The 15551-nt window shown below is 25.7% G+C and overlaps 2 protein-coding genes across 5 annotated transcripts in view; one reads left to right on the top strand and one right to left on the bottom strand.

Moving 5' to 3' along the window:
* Window positions 1–15551, bottom strand: part of LOC117181628 (peroxisomal acyl-coenzyme A oxidase 3-like) — a 42486-nt gene that overhangs the window by 18894 nt on the left and 8041 nt on the right. For 2 of the 4 annotated variants that reach the window (XM_033374502.1, XM_033374503.1), the window contains exons 2-6: window positions 6493–6770; window positions 4213–4357; window positions 4019–4144; window positions 3723–3878; window positions 3516–3663 (exon numbers count right to left, since the gene is read on the bottom strand). In XM_033374502.1, coding sequence (XP_033230393.1) covers window positions 3516–3663; window positions 3723–3878; window positions 4019–4144; window positions 4213–4357; window positions 6493–6497 — 580 coding nt within the window. In that variant the 5' untranslated portion in view covers window positions 6498–6770. The remainder of the gene's footprint in view (window positions 1–3515; window positions 3664–3722; window positions 3879–4018; window positions 4145–4212; window positions 4358–6492; window positions 6771–15551) is intronic. The other 2 variants (XM_033374506.1, XM_033374505.1) reach the window with 1 other exon arrangement.
* LOC117181097 (ionotropic receptor 21a) overlaps window positions 6615–15551 on the top strand; it is a 12838-nt gene continuing 3901 nt past the window's right edge. Inside the window, exons 1-7 of the mRNA XM_033373666.1 lie at window positions 6615–6651; window positions 9716–9899; window positions 10028–10176; window positions 13198–13506; window positions 13612–13714; window positions 13964–14247; window positions 14526–14918. Coding sequence (XP_033229557.1) covers window positions 9726–9899; window positions 10028–10176; window positions 13198–13506; window positions 13612–13714; window positions 13964–14247; window positions 14526–14918 — 1412 coding nt within the window. The 5' untranslated portion in view covers window positions 6615–6651; window positions 9716–9725. The remainder of the gene's footprint in view (window positions 6652–9715; window positions 9900–10027; window positions 10177–13197; window positions 13507–13611; window positions 13715–13963; window positions 14248–14525; window positions 14919–15551) is intronic.

Genomic DNA, 15551 nt, shown 5'->3' with positions numbered 1-15551 from the left:
AATCTCTATCCCATCCACACACTACTCCTTTCCCCTGCCGAGTGAGTCACGCCTACCCCGAAAGGGAAATGGCTTAATGGTATAATAATAATAATAATAATATAAATTTATTCAGAATGGCCACTGGACTGAAAACCCAGAAAACGGTTAAATAACTCTGAATTATTTGAGACCGGGAATTTCTAATTGGACCGAGAATTTTATTCAATTTTCAATACAAAAAAACTCCTAAAGTTTATGAATTAAGGGCGGCGAACCATGTAACGGCTCCAAAAACTCGATTTTTTTTTTGCTTAAATAGAAGCTTGGCATCTCAAAAGCAAAAGTTTCATAGTCGCAGTGCCTTCTTTGTCCCCTAAAAGGCGGCGCGCGCCTCAACCTAGCCAGCCGATGCTGCCTGCCGGCCGGCCGGCCGGCCGAAGAGTGGTGGGGCCCGAGGCCACGCCTAATCTTCTCCGAAATTTTTTTCAGCTGATGGATGCTACTGAAATAACCGATAAAAACCCTGTAAGGAACCAAAAAAAATTTTTTCAACAATTTTCAACATCTATGTAAATCTTAAAAAACGCGTTTTTCTCGGTTTGACATTTTTCAAAATTCCAGCAAGATAACACAAAAAATACTTGACCGATTGAGTTCTTCTTGCATTTACATATAGTTGAAATTAATATCTTTTTTGTAACCCACTCTAAACTAATTGTGTAAAAATCAAAATTTGTATTGCAACGGCCGCCATTTTGTCAAAAATGATTATTTTTAACTTCTTTTCGTTCACAAAGGAACTATGAATATAAACTTTAAGAAAATTTTTTGTATCAGACGAATTTGTGACAAACTAGAGTGTCGGCAATTTCGCATCTCTCGGCTGAACATTTTGGACATCCGCCCTTATAATTAAAAATTTGATGAATACTTATGGCTGAAAAAAATTTATTTTGTAGTTCAAATTGCCTTAATAAGCCACACAAATTTTGAAAAGATTCGTTATATTCTTCATCCCCCAAAAAATCCCAAAGTATACCCTTATTTTTAGGGTGTTACATGAGTCGCCCCCCTAAGAAATCCAATATATTACATTTTAATTACGAACAACCTTTACAGCTAAAGAAATAAAAAAATTTTTAAATGAAATAAAATTTATGAATTTAAATTAAATTAATAAATTTAATTTTTTTACATCTAAAAAATTCTGAAGAATGACATTTTTCCAGCGTTTTCAAGAAATTTTTACTTTTTTCACTTAAGTATTAACTGAATTAATTGAACCCAATAAGAAAGAAAGAAAATTCTGTTATGTCTCTTTGGATAAAAAATGCATCTTTTATGGTACAAAAGTCATCTGTTTTGGTGAAAAAAGTAATCTTTTTTTGGTTAAAAATTCAATTATTGAATAAAAAATGTAACTATTTTGTTAAAAAGTCGTATTTTTTGCTACAAAATTAAAATGGTTGGTTACAAATTTGAATAATTTGATCAAAATCGATTTATTATATTATATTTATTGTATTCCATGTAATTGTTCAAAGTGATATTTTTGTTGAAAATTCACCTTTTTAGGTTAAAAATTTAACTGCCTTCTAAATAATCCGCCTTCATGGTTAAATTTTTATCTTTTTATTATTAAGAATTCTAAAACAGGGTACCTACTCCAATCTTAAAAAAAAATTCCTAGATAATTTCAGGTTTTTTCCAAATAGCTCAGATTTTTTTAGGTACAATTTTTCATAATACTATATTAAATTCAATTTAAAAAGCTTTAAATTCCTAACTTTTCAAGTAGAGTAATAGATCTTTCAGGAAAATTGATGAATTATTAACCAAATAGTAGCATTTTCAACCAAAAAGATTATTTTTCAATAAAAAAGATCATTTTTCAACAAAATATATAAAATCTTAATCAAATAGTAGAATTTTCAAATAAAAAATATCAATTTTCAACCAAATAGTATAATTTTGAACCGAAAAATATCAGTTTTTAGCAAAAAATGGAATAAATTACATTTTTAGTTTTAAAAAAAGGAATTTTTCACACAAAAAAAACTCCAAATTTTAAACCAAAGTGAAGAAATTGGAACTGAAATAATAAATATTCATCAAGAACAGATTTATTTAAAACAAAAAGATGAATTTTTGAGACAAGATTATAACTTTCAACCAAAACGATTAATTTTTAGCTAAATCGATGAATATTTCATTGGTATGCTTAAATTTTCAATTTCAAAGATGAATTTTCAAAGACCACGATTAATTCACAAACAAGATTAATTTTCTACAAATAAAATACATTTTTCAACAAAATACATGAATTTTTAAGAAAATAGTAGAATTTGCAACCAAAAAAGACCATTTTTCAACAAAATAGTTCGATTTCAACTAAAAAGACCAATTTTTAAATAAAAGAATAAATTTCAACTTAAATTAAGAATCTTCAACAGAAATATGAATTAATAGAAATAAAAAGATAATAAATAGAAATAATATTAATCCAGAAAGATGAATTTTCATCCCAGAAAATAACTTTATACATTAAAGATAAATTTTCAAGAAAATATATGGAATTTTTAACTAAAAAAGATACATTTTCAACCAAAAATTAAATATTGAAATTTTTAGTTACAAACATTAATTTTGAACCATAAAGATAAATTTTTTAAATAAAATTCTAAAATATTTAATTGGAAGTTACATTTTCAGTCAAAAAGATAAATCTTCAACTGGAATAGCTGAATTTTAAGCAAGAAAGATAAATTTTAAACTAAAATGATGAATATTCAACTGGAATACTTGAATATTAAACCAAAAATATGATTTTTCAACAAAGAGAATTTTTTACCATTAGATTTTTTATTTTCAACAAGAAAAATGAATTTTGAACCAGAAACTTGAATTTTAATCTGAAAACGATCAATTTGCAAAAAACAAATAAAATAGTTTGATTTTCAGTTAAACAAATTAATTTAAAAAAAAAAAAGAATTTTCAACGAAACTATTAAAGACAGTAATATAAAGCTACTTTTACTGTCACTTTCTTTTGGTAAAAAATTTATCTTTATTGGTTGCAAATGATCTTTTTGTCAAAAATTTACCTTTTCAGGTTATGAATTCATGTGTCTTTTAAAGAATTTGTATTTTTGGTCTGAAAATTCAACTAGTCTGTTGAAATTGCAATAGCTTATGATTGAATTTTAATCATATTTATATTTAAATTCGACCATTTTTGCCTAAAAATTAAATTATTTTGATGAAAACTGAACTATTTTGTTGAAAAATATGCAGCTTTAAAAGAGTAAAATAAAAAATTTAAATAAACAGTTAACATTTTTCGAACCCGGAAAAACTGGGCAATGATTGACATTTTTTTCCGACAAGGAAAGTAGCCATACTGTTTTTCAATTAATTTTGAGTAAATATATATTATAATTTCTGAAAATTAATTATTAATTATATTGATTAGTATTCAGCAAATTAAAAACTGCATTTATATTTACGTTGAAAAATCAAAATTTCGATTTTACCTAGCGCGCCAGCCCAGCATTTGGCAGATTCGAAATTTGGAGAATGAAAAATAAAACTCTCAGTTCGTGGATCATATTTTGCAGTTGTAAGCATTCCTCTTATGTTGGTTCCATGAGCAATTTCGGTTAAGGCAAAGCAACTAGTGTACTGAAAAATATTTTTTTTTTTAGAAAAAAGTCGTTAGGATTTATTTTGTTTATACTTACTTTTCCCTCTTGTATTTTTTCCAAAATTTCTCCATGCCGATTTGTACCTAAAGAAAATATCACTGAAGGTACCATTCCCTGAGTTATTCCTGTTACTACTGGCAATGAGGCATCGTAAAAAAACAGATAATTGAACCAACCAGGATGATCAATTGGCTGAAAATAATTATTATTATCTTGAAATATTGTGGAAATTTATCGAAATCTTTCGAAATTCTATCAATTTTAATTTCATTTTGAAAGACAATGGAGTATTATTTATAATTTTATTATTTAAATATTTAAATTATATTTACCAGAATATCGTTTTTAATTAGAGAATTGAGTTGCTTGTAACATCTTCTCCTAGTTTCGTCCAAAGATATTGTTTTTACTGGCCTCTGAAACTCAGGGCTAGATTCTATGTAGTTCCACAACTTTTTCTAAAAAAAGCAGAATTTTATTGTACTGATTTTTAAAAATAAAATTACAAACATAATTTGAAATTTACCTGGTATCTGACTAAATCTTCACCTAATAAATTAATCCGCATGGACTTCCAATTGAAAGTTGCTCTCTTTCTGTAAACCTCTAGTGGTCCTTTTGGCAAATCGCGAATTAAATCCATTTTTTTCATCAATTTTACACTATGAACCCTAGAACGAAAATTAGTTTAATTAAAATAAAATTACATTGTCAAAATTTGTATTAGACGAAGTTGAGACATCAAAATTTTATTTTATTTTCATTTTAATATTTTTTAAATGATTGTTATTGACACAGGATATGTGTTGTCTATTTAATTAAAATGTAAGTTTGAAGATAAACTTAAGTTATTTTTTAATCATTATTAAATTATTAGTAAATATTATAGAATTTTGAGAGTTTAAAATAGCTGAATTTTTAACATATAAAGATTAATTTTCAACCAAAAATGAAGTCGTTATATTTTCAGATAAAAAAAAGTAATTTTTAACCAAAAATGAAACGAATTTTCAACAAAATGAATAAGTATTTAACAAAAGAGGTGAATTCTGAAACAAAAATAAAACCCTAGAACGAAAATTAATTTAATGAAAATAACATTGCGTTTCAGAAATTTATATTAAACGAAGTTGAGGTATCAAAATTGTAATTTTTATTCTATTCCATATTTTTGAAATTATAATTGTTAATTTATCCTGATAAACTATATCGATTTTTTACAGGGAATTTTTCAAATTATTAGAAGAAAAACCTACCCCATCACTTAATATCATAAATTGTTCACTTTTTCAATACTAAAATAATTCAGTTTAGAATGTTTAGTTCGAAGATCTTTTATTATCAAAATTTTCCATTTGAGGTATTTATTTATAAGGGTACATTTTCATTTTAAAGAATTTTAAAGAATTTTAAAGAATTTAAAAATGCAGTTTTAAAGACATTAAAAATTAAATATTAATAGCGTTTTTTTCCACATAAAATTTTTAACTTTATCAAAGTGTAAATATAAATTAATTACTGATTTTAAAAATTGAACTTTAGTTTGAGTATTAAAAATGGATCAATAATTGATTTTACAAAACCATTCTAAATCTGTTCAAAATTAAAGAATATTCAGATTTTTATCACGAAAATTTAACTGTTTAAATTTTCCGACTAAAATATTATAATTTATTTTTAATTTTGATATAAATGTAAATTAATATAGAATATTAATATAGATTTTTGAAGATTTAAAATAAAATGCAAACAATTTTTGAAGATTTAAAAAAGTTTTTAAATAATATAAATTTTTGACAAAATATTTAATCAGATTTCAAAACAAATTTTGATGAATAAATAACAAATTAACAATTAATAATTTTTAACAAAATCAAAATAATATAACTTCTAATTAAAAAAGTATTCGGTGTAAAAAAATTTTAATCTTTCTTTATAAATTTGTTGATTTATTTTTAAATTTAGAGGGTTGAAAATCATAGTGTTTACTTATATATATTTTTTTTAATCTTCAAACTGTATAATTTATTAAAGTTAAAAAAGTTTTATTATTAGTTTTAAATTATTGAGCTGTTAAATGAAAAAAATCGAGTTTTAATTCAAAAAGTTTTAAGATTCAAAAAGTTCCATTTTGAGTGTTTTAATTTGCAGTTCATTTTTTTTAACTTTAAATGAAATGCTTTAGCTTGCAGTGTTCAAATGATAAAATTTCAATGACCCTGACAATTTTTTGCGAACGGGGGAAAACCGGGAAATAACCAGAAATTCGTTTCTTACTTAAAAGGGCCACCTTGCAGATTTTCAGTTAAAAAAATACTTTTCAAACAAAAACAAAAAAGGATTTTCAACAATTTAAATACAACGAAAAAACGGAATTTTTAACAAAATTATTGAATGCTCACCAAATAGATGAATTTTCAAAAAAGGCAATTAATGTTCTGCCAACAAAATTGAACAACAAAGTTAAATTTTAAAGCTAAAAAATAAAATGTTTTTAAAAAGGTTTGACTGTTAAACCAGAAAAAATAATTTTTCAACAAGAAAGTTAATTTACAACTAAGATCGATAAGTTTTGAATCAAAAATTGAATCGTTATATTTTCACATAAAAATAATTTTTAACTAAAAATGAAGTGAATTTGCAAAATGATAAAAAAATTTCCAACAAAAAAAAAATTAATTCTGAAACAAAAATATAACCCTAGAAAGAAAAAAAATTGCATGAGAGAAATTTATATTCAACGAAGTTGAGACATCAACATTTTATTTTCTATTCTATTTAATATTTTTGAAATTGTTATTGTTACCTCATCTTTATTGACTTAAGCCGATGATATTGAATCCACGTTTTTATTTTCAATCAGCAAAAAGTAATTTTATCCACAATCTTTAACAATGATTCTGCAGTTTCAACATCGACAAACATCGGCTTGATTTGCAAAGACGGATGTGCAGAAGTGACTAAGGTGCCGTCTACTTTATTTAAATTTTATTCTCACAATCTCACAACATTTTTTTATATAGCAGCACTGATAGTTGTAATTTTTTATTCGAGCATTTTTGTGCATGTTAAATAGCAGGAAATCTATTAAAATATTAATTGCTTGAAATTGATATTGCAGCAAAAAAAATTAATTCCTGACCTTCTAAAATTATAATTTATACGGTTATGTAAATTAAACTTTTTCGAAATAACATTAATTATAAAAGCGTTTTCTTAATTTTTTATTCAAGGTTACACAATAAATTACTTACAATTATTATTTTTTTCTATTTAAATTTAAATATTAAACCTTGAATAAAAATGAAATTCTCGATTTTTTAGATTCCACGTCAATGGATATTTTTTCATTGAGTGATTGGGAAATCAATGTCACTAGTTGGAGGGTTTCGATAAAAAATGTTTCTTTTGCTAAATATTTAGGGTTGACTGCTCTTAAAATATGTAAATCACTTTCGCAGTTGATTAGATTTTAAAAATTTATCTACTACCCCTATCACGTTTCCGGACATGCAATTTTCAGTTTCAGACGTTTGCACTTTTTTTTTATAAATTCACTTCTAATTTTATCCTCAAGAGGTTTGCCTCTATTTTTTATAGTAAAACAGTAATTTTTATTCACAAACAATTATGATAATAATTTTGCTTTTAATACAAAGTGTTTTTGCTGCTAATCATAGGTAAGAAAATTCAATTATGGCAACCGAAAAATTATAAATAAAGAAAGTAATAAAATTTTTTTTTCAGTTAATTTGGGGCATAATATTTTGAGATAAGGGCCCATCCAGAAACTACGTTAACAATTTTGGGAACAAATTTCACGTTTATCCTACAATTTTTTTGTTGCGTTTTTAGTGATTTGTTCCAGTGTGGCATTTTCGACAAAAAAAACTTTTCTATACCATAAAGGATTAAGTTTTTATCCAAAAAGACGTTTTTTCAACCAAATGAAAGTACTTTCAAAAAATAGTTGCATTTGCAGTAAAAAAATATGAATTTTCATCAAAAAATTTAATTTCCTTCCAAGTAGTTAATTTTTTGAGTAAATAATTTAATTTTTATTCAACTACTGGTTGAATTTTAAACTAAAAAGATAAGTTTTCAACCAAAAAGATTATTTTCTACCTATTCTACTATATTATCTAATGTTTTCTACAAAACTTGAATATATTAATTTTTAACAACAAAAAATAAATTTTTAACTAGACAATTTAATTTTCCACAAAATTCTTAAATTTTCAAAACCAATAGATGAATTCTAACGAAACATATAATGGTTGATATTTTTACAACAACAAAATTTAATATAAAATAAGAAGATACGATTTCAACTAAAAAAGAAGAATTTTTAGCAAAATAGTTTAATCCTCAACGAAAAACGAAGATTAATTTTCTATAAAAAAAAAACAATTTTGAACAAAATACAAGAATTTCTAACTAAAGAGTTGCAGCTTTAACCAAAAAGGATTAATATTCAACCAAAAAATTAATTTACTACTGAAAAATACGAATGTTTAAAAAAAATTCAGTACTAACAATTTTAGTTCAAAACATTAATTTTCAACCAATGAAATCGAATGTTCAACAAAATGGTTACATTTTTAATCAATGAGATGAATTTTCAAACAAACGAGTTCAATTTTCAAAACTACTTTTATTTTTAAACAAGAAAGAATTTAATTTAAATAAAAAATAGCTTAATTCAATAAGAAAATACGAATTATCAACAAAGTAGTCCAATTTTCAACCAAAAAGTTGCATTTTTAACTAAAGCGGTAAATCTTAAATAAAAAAAATATTTAAAAAATAGTATAACATTTAGGTAAATAATTGTAATTTATGTTAGTTTTTAATTATGAATATCTAATCAGCACCGTAACATCTGAATAATAAATTCCACCAAATTGTTGAGTTTTCAACAAAATAGATGAGTTTTTAAACAAATAGTAGACATTTTAACCAAAGAAATTAATTTATAACTAAAAAGCTGAATCTTCAATCGACGCATTTAGTTTTTGAAAAAGTAGTTCACCTTTTAACGTAGTAATTGGATTTTGAATATTTATTTGAAATTTGGATATTTGGTTAGATAATTATTTGAAATCATTTAACATTTTTAAACAATTTTAAATGTTTTAGAAAAAATTCTAAATATCTGCACAAAATATTTAAATTCTTTCTGTGAATAATGCGTGTTCAACATTTATTTGCACTTTAAAATTTAACAACTTTACCTAAAAATTAAAATTCTTTAAATCGAACAATTAAAATTGTAGTGTTCAAAGTTTCTTTTTTTTTGTTTAGTTTTGAATATTTGATTTATAAATACTAATTCGAAATTAACAGTTAAATATTTCTAAGTATTGACCAATTATTCTTTTCTTAATTCAAAAATTTCGAATTTAAAATTAAAAAATGGTAGAATGAAATAATATTTGAAATTTACTAAAAGCCCTTAATTATGAACATATTATTTTGAAGTTATTTGTGAATTGGAAATAATTTATAAAGTTTCAATCTGGCGTTTACATCTATTAGATTACTAAGACTTTCAAATTGAAACAGTTTAATTTTTAACGAAATTTGTCGATTTCAAGCGCTTTTAATTTTTAACTTTTTAAGTATTTAAGACTGCATTTTAAAATTATTTAAATAAAAAATATACTCTTAAAAATTAAATCTAAACCGGAAAATTTTTTGAGTTGAAGATTTTCAAAATTTTCAAAAATTTCATTTTTAAAATGCGCAAAAATTTGCGCATTCTAAACTAAATGATATCATAATGGCGAAAGATTAAAGTTCAACTAATTGTAAAAAAAAAAAAATTTACTGTTATTTCCCAGTTTTTCCAGGTCTCATAAAATTCCCGGTCTAGCGGCCACCTTGATAAATCCCCCCCCCCCCCCCCCCCCCCCCCCCCTATTGCCGACTAGTTTTTACGGGACACCACCCTCCCCCTCTCTCAAATTAATAACGTAGTTTATGGATGGCCTCTAAGATAAAGGTAAAATGTAAGAATTTTATTACAGTACGCTTAAAATGGACCAATTTTGTCTAAGACAAGAAAATCAGCAGTTACGAAATTTAATCGAAAGGATGATCGAGGAAGTTGAAGAACGAATTAAATGCATTGTTTACATCGCAGATTCTTATTATCGAAAATTTATAAACTTTGGGCAAATAAGAGTTTCTAATATTTTTCCGATTTACCAGGTGATTAAAATAAATAAATAATAAAAATGAATTTTAGTATTAACAAATCCAAAGTTTCATTATCTTAAATAATACGATTTTTTATTAATCATTAAAAATAAGAATAAGTTATTTTATAATTTTTATAGTTAAGGATTCGAGACAGCGAAGAATTTTCACCTCCTAGAAATCGGGTTATTTCGATCCTGAAAAAGAGTCGAGATGCGGCCTGTAATTTATACATATTTTTAATTGCAAATGGATTGCAGAATTTGGAATTAATACAATTTGCAGAACAGTGAGTATAAAATAATAGCAGATCTGATAATAGTTCTTATAATTATTTAAAAACATTAATTACAAAATAATCACCGGCGTCTAGTTCAATATTTTTAAATCAGGTTTATTTTCGAAAACCACGTCAGTCTGCCAGGGGTCGACGAATAGGGGGGGGGGGGGGGTTATAACGCAAAATGTAATATCACTTATGGAAGATATTCATATGAATAAAATTTATTTGAAATGCTTAAAAAATTAAAATTTCCCACTTTGAATTTTTTAAAAAGAATTTCTCTTCTTTCCTGTTTTTAAGAAACTTCCCCTTTTTATGTTTTTTTCGCTTAAAATTCGAATTTAATTATCGGAACCCAAAAATAAAAACTTACTATTTTTCGTTGGTTTTTAATTTTTTAAATCGGAAAGTCTACTGATTCGTTTTTTGTTCTTGTTGTTAAATTAATTGTTTTCACTTAAAATTTAATTATTTCATTTTTTGTTGAGAAATGATCATTTTTACTTGAAATTGCAACTATTAAATTTTTCAGTGAGTATTACATTTTTAATGGAGCATTCATATTTTTTGGTTGAAAATTCAATTAATTGGTTGAAAATTAAATTTCTATGTTAATCATTTATTTGACTCGTTGGAAATTTAACTAATTTGCTAAAAAGTAATTTTTTAAAATTAATTATTGTTATTTTGGTAAAAAAATTCTTAATTCTTTAGATTAAAATTATAACAATTTAATTGAAATTTGTTTTCTCTCTTGAATGATAAATCTTTCTTAGTTAAAAATTAATCTTTTTAGGGTACGAAAACTGGTTTTTATTTAAAATTAAAATCCTCTTTTGATTGAAGTATCATTTTTATTGAAGTAGCATTTTTCGTAAAGAATACATTTTTTTATTGAAAATTTAAGTACTTGGTTGAACTTCTCAGTTAAACACTACTTTTTGTATCAATCATTTTAGTTGAAACTTCCACTATTTTATTGAAAACTTGTCTCTGTCTCTTAAAAGTTTAACTATTTGGTGGTAAATGCTAATATTTGGTTTATAATTAATTTTGTTTTAATTTAACTATTTGCTTCAAAAATTCATATCATGTTTCTTTTTCTTCATAAATTCAACTATTTTCTAAAAAAGTCGTCTTTTTGAATAGAAAAATGTTGTTTTTTTTTAAGATTAAGCTTTTTGGTAGGAAAATTCTTGGTTTAAAATTTTATAATTTTATAAATTAATTAACTTTTTAGTTTGAAAATTCAACTCCTTCGTTGCGAATTCATCTATTTCCATAGAAAATTAATCATTTTTTATTGAAAATTCAACTATTTTGTTGAAAAAGAATCTATTCCCTTATTATTTTCCTATTTTCGTAAAATTTTATCCTATTTCCCGTGATTTGAGACAAGTTTAAACTGTGCAGTCTGTAAAAGTAACAGTTTTTGTTTCTTTGTCAAAAATAAACTTTTTGTTTGAAACTTCTACATTTTTTCAAAAGTTCGTATTTTTGGCTCCAAAATTAAACTGCTCCTTTGAAATTTAAATAAATTGTTGAAAATACAACTATTTTGTTAAAAACTGACCTTTTGGGTTTCAAAATTCCACAATATTTTTAGGTAAAAAAGTAATCTTTTTGGACAAAAATGATTATTATTTGGTTACAAATTTAAGACTTTTCTTGAATGTTCAACTAATATGTTATAAGCTCATCTTTTTTAGTTGAAAATCTATTTTGTAAAAAATTTGTGTGTTTTCAGTTAAAATTCAACAATGAAAGTATGAATTTTATTTTCGAAATGCATAATTTTTTGTTTAAAATTCGTCTTTTTGGGTTAAAATTTAAACTTTATTGTTGAAAGTTAATATTCTATGTTTGAAAATATAACTGTTTTATGGATAATAACTATCTTATTAAAAATTCCCTTTTTAGGGTTGAAAATTCGTTTTTACCTATTTTGTTCAAATTTCGTCTTGTTAGTGTATAAACTCAAATATTTGGCTGAAAATGCATATTTTTGGATTAAAAATTCATCCTGTTTGTATCGAGTTCGCTTTTTTGGCTTGAAAATACAATTTGGTAGAATATTCAAATATTTGGTTGAAAACTAACTTTTTTGTGAAAAGTTCAGATCGTTAGTTTGAAAATTATTATTACTTGTTTCAAAATATAATTATTTTGTTGTAATTTTAACAATTTTGTTTAAAGGTCCTCTTTTTTGGTTGAAATTTCAATTATTTTATTGCAAATTAGTCTTTTTGATTTGAAAATTAAACTATTTTGGCAGAATAGTCAACTATTTGGTTAAAAATGAAATTTTTTGATGAAAATCCATAATGTTTTGTAAAAAATTTCTTTTTCAAGAGTTGAAAATTCGTGTTTTTTTTTGTTGGGGTTACAGATTCAACTATATTAGTTGAAAATTAAAATTTGTCTAAAATTTGCATTTCTGAGTCAAAAATGCAACTATTTATTTGGAAATTCATATTTTTGTCTTGAAAATTGAATAATTTGATGAAAAAGTTCAACTATTTGGTTAAAAATGAACTTTTTTGTTGAAAATTCATATTTATGGTTTGAAAATTAAATTATTTTATAAAAAAATTCGGTTTTTTGTTTTTAATACTAAACTGTTTGGGTTGAAAATACAGCTATTTCGTCAATAATTCCTCTTTTTGAGTTAAAAATAGTTATTTATAATAAAATTCAACTGTTTCATTTGAAATTAACTTTTTTGTTGAAATTTTACACTTTCGAATTAAAATGTTTTTTTTATGTTTTTTTTTTTAATTCAGCTCTTTGTGTTGACTATTCAACTACCTAGTTGAAAATTTTGTTCAATGAAAATTAACTTTTTTCATCCGAAAATTCCACTACTCCATTTTTGGCTGAAAATGATCTTTTTTATTTGAAAATTCAAGTATCTGGTTGAAAATTAATTTACTTTATTTAGGGGTTTAAAAAGTTTTCAAAATAGCGCGACGTAATGTTTTAACGACCCGCAAAATATCAATAAAAATTAATAAAGTATTATTTTAGTCAGCGTTATATTGATACCAGAGGAATGTTCATCCTAATGAATGATTTTCGATTATTAAATCCAGAAATGCAATATCTTTGGAACAGATTGATAAACGTAATTTTTATTCGACGATATACTGCATTTAAAAGACGTTCTGGAAAACAAATATTTCAGGAATGGTATGATTTAAATACAATTTATTATCCTGCGAAAATAAAAGGACTCGTTCAAACAAGATATATTGATTCTTTCTATCGTGGAAGATTTCGATATGGTGTTAATCATTTTCCCCACAAAATAAAAAATCTTCAAAATAAACGTTTACGGTCAGCAAATTAAACATTTAAATAAATAAAATTAAAAGTTAAACTTACTAAACTAATTATTAATATAGAAAATTTTAATTGAAAATTAAATATATATTTTCTCAGGGTGGCCGTATTTCAGCACATACCAGCAGTGACGAAAATTGCAGAAGATTTTTACAATGATGTCTCAAAAAAAACTTCTCAAGCTTTGGGATTAGAATTCGAAGTTTGTACATTTTTTAATATCAATTTTTTTTTAATTAAAAGGAAAGATTTTTTTTTAATAAAGTAGTTAAAATTTAAACAAGTATGTAACTTTTTCAACCAAACGAGATAAATTGCGAACAAAATAATGTTTTTAGTCGTAGTTTTTCAAGCCCCCCCCCCCCCATTTGTAACATAGTATATAGACTGCCCCTTATTACATTATACTTAATTTTTTATTGGTAAAATACGGATTCTATATTTATTACAGCTGATGAAAATTATTGCAAAAGTGATCAACTTCCAACCTTTATTTTATGCACCGAATAATATAAAGGAAGAAAAATGGGGAATTGTTGGTGAAAATGAAACTAATGGACTTTTGGGAGAAGCTGCTGCTCGGAAAGCAGCTTTTTATCTCGGGGATCTACATTACACACCTCGTCATTTAAATATAATGGATTTAACCTGGCCATATAATTTTGAATGTTTGACTTTTTTGACTCCTGAATCGTTAACTGAAAATTCTTGGAAACTATTAATTCTACCTTTCAAGTAATCAGATTCTTCTCAAATTTTCAATTGACCTCAGTCGACAAAATTTAATTGAAATTTCAACATCATAAACATAACGAATTTTGAATTGAAGGCTCGGAAAGCAGAACCGAACGAGCGCTAGAGCAGTAGCCAACAGTGGGGATGACGCGCAGAAAACGCGACGGAAGAGAGAACGGATTCTGCGCGTCATCCCCACTCCTGGATACTGCTCGAGCGCTCGTTCGGTTCTGCTTTAAGAGCCTCCAATTTATGAATATTGGTGCTACATTTTTCAGATTATACTCTTGGGTTTTGGTGATCCTGACTCTTCTAATAGGAGGAATGATAATTTACCTCTTTGCTCTCTTCTATGAAAAGAGGATAATACTCTGCAAAATTGGGGGCCCGAATATAGAAAAAACAAAAAAAGCACTTAAGATTATGAACAAAAATGGGAGAAATCCTCTGAAAGAAAAATTAGACGAAGAAATGGAAGGCCTTTATCTCTTTTCCGATCCCCAAAATAGTTTGCTGTATACTTATAGTATGTTGTTACAAGTTTCTCTTCCTATGTTGCCAAAAGCATTTGCATTGAGAGTTTTTATTGGTTGTTGGTGGCTTTATGCAATTTTAATCACCGTAACGTATCGAGCTAGCATGACTGCTGCTCTTGCTAATCCGGTTGCCAGGTAAAGATTAAAAAAATTAAAACAAGGTTAAAAGCCTGTCTGTACATTTTGAAATCAAAATCAAATTTAAACTTCGCGCCAAACTGACCACATGTGAGGTTATGGGGTGCGTTCCACCGCTTGCGCACTATTATGCGCATGATCCATGACGATCGCGCATACTGGTGCGCAGGCTAATTTAGCGGTGGAACTCACCCATGGTTAAGGGCATGTGACACAGCTAAATACCTATATTACCGACCACAGTTTTTCAGTTGACTGAATGTTTTTTTTGAACCTAAGAACTTTTTTTGTAAATAAAATATTGAGCTGAAACTTTGGGAAATGTATTAGAGAACAATAAAGTACGTTTAGGTACAGCATTTTTGTAGGAACCTCACTGAAAATTATTTCATCTTTTTTCTGAACCTCAACATTTTTTGAACGTTCGAACTTTTTTATACATAAAATATCGGTCTCAAACTTTGAGAAATGCAAGAGCCGAAAGAAAACTGCTTAATAATAAAAGATGTAAAAAAATATATTTCAACAATCAATTCCAACGGCATCAGCCGGTAACGTTGTACACGAAAATCAGAACTCTCTAGAGCCTCGTCTAGTGGCCGCCAGGTTTCGTATTTTCGTGTACAACGT

The sequence above is a fragment of the Belonocnema kinseyi genome, chromosome 10 (genome assembly GCF_010883055.1).
Source record: "Belonocnema kinseyi isolate 2016_QV_RU_SX_M_011 chromosome 10, B_treatae_v1, whole genome shotgun sequence".
Taxonomy (NCBI): Eukaryota; Metazoa; Arthropoda; class Insecta; order Hymenoptera; family Cynipidae; genus Belonocnema; species Belonocnema kinseyi.
Note: the sequence above shows the minus strand (reverse complement) of the source record. Positions and strands in the feature narration are given on the sequence as shown.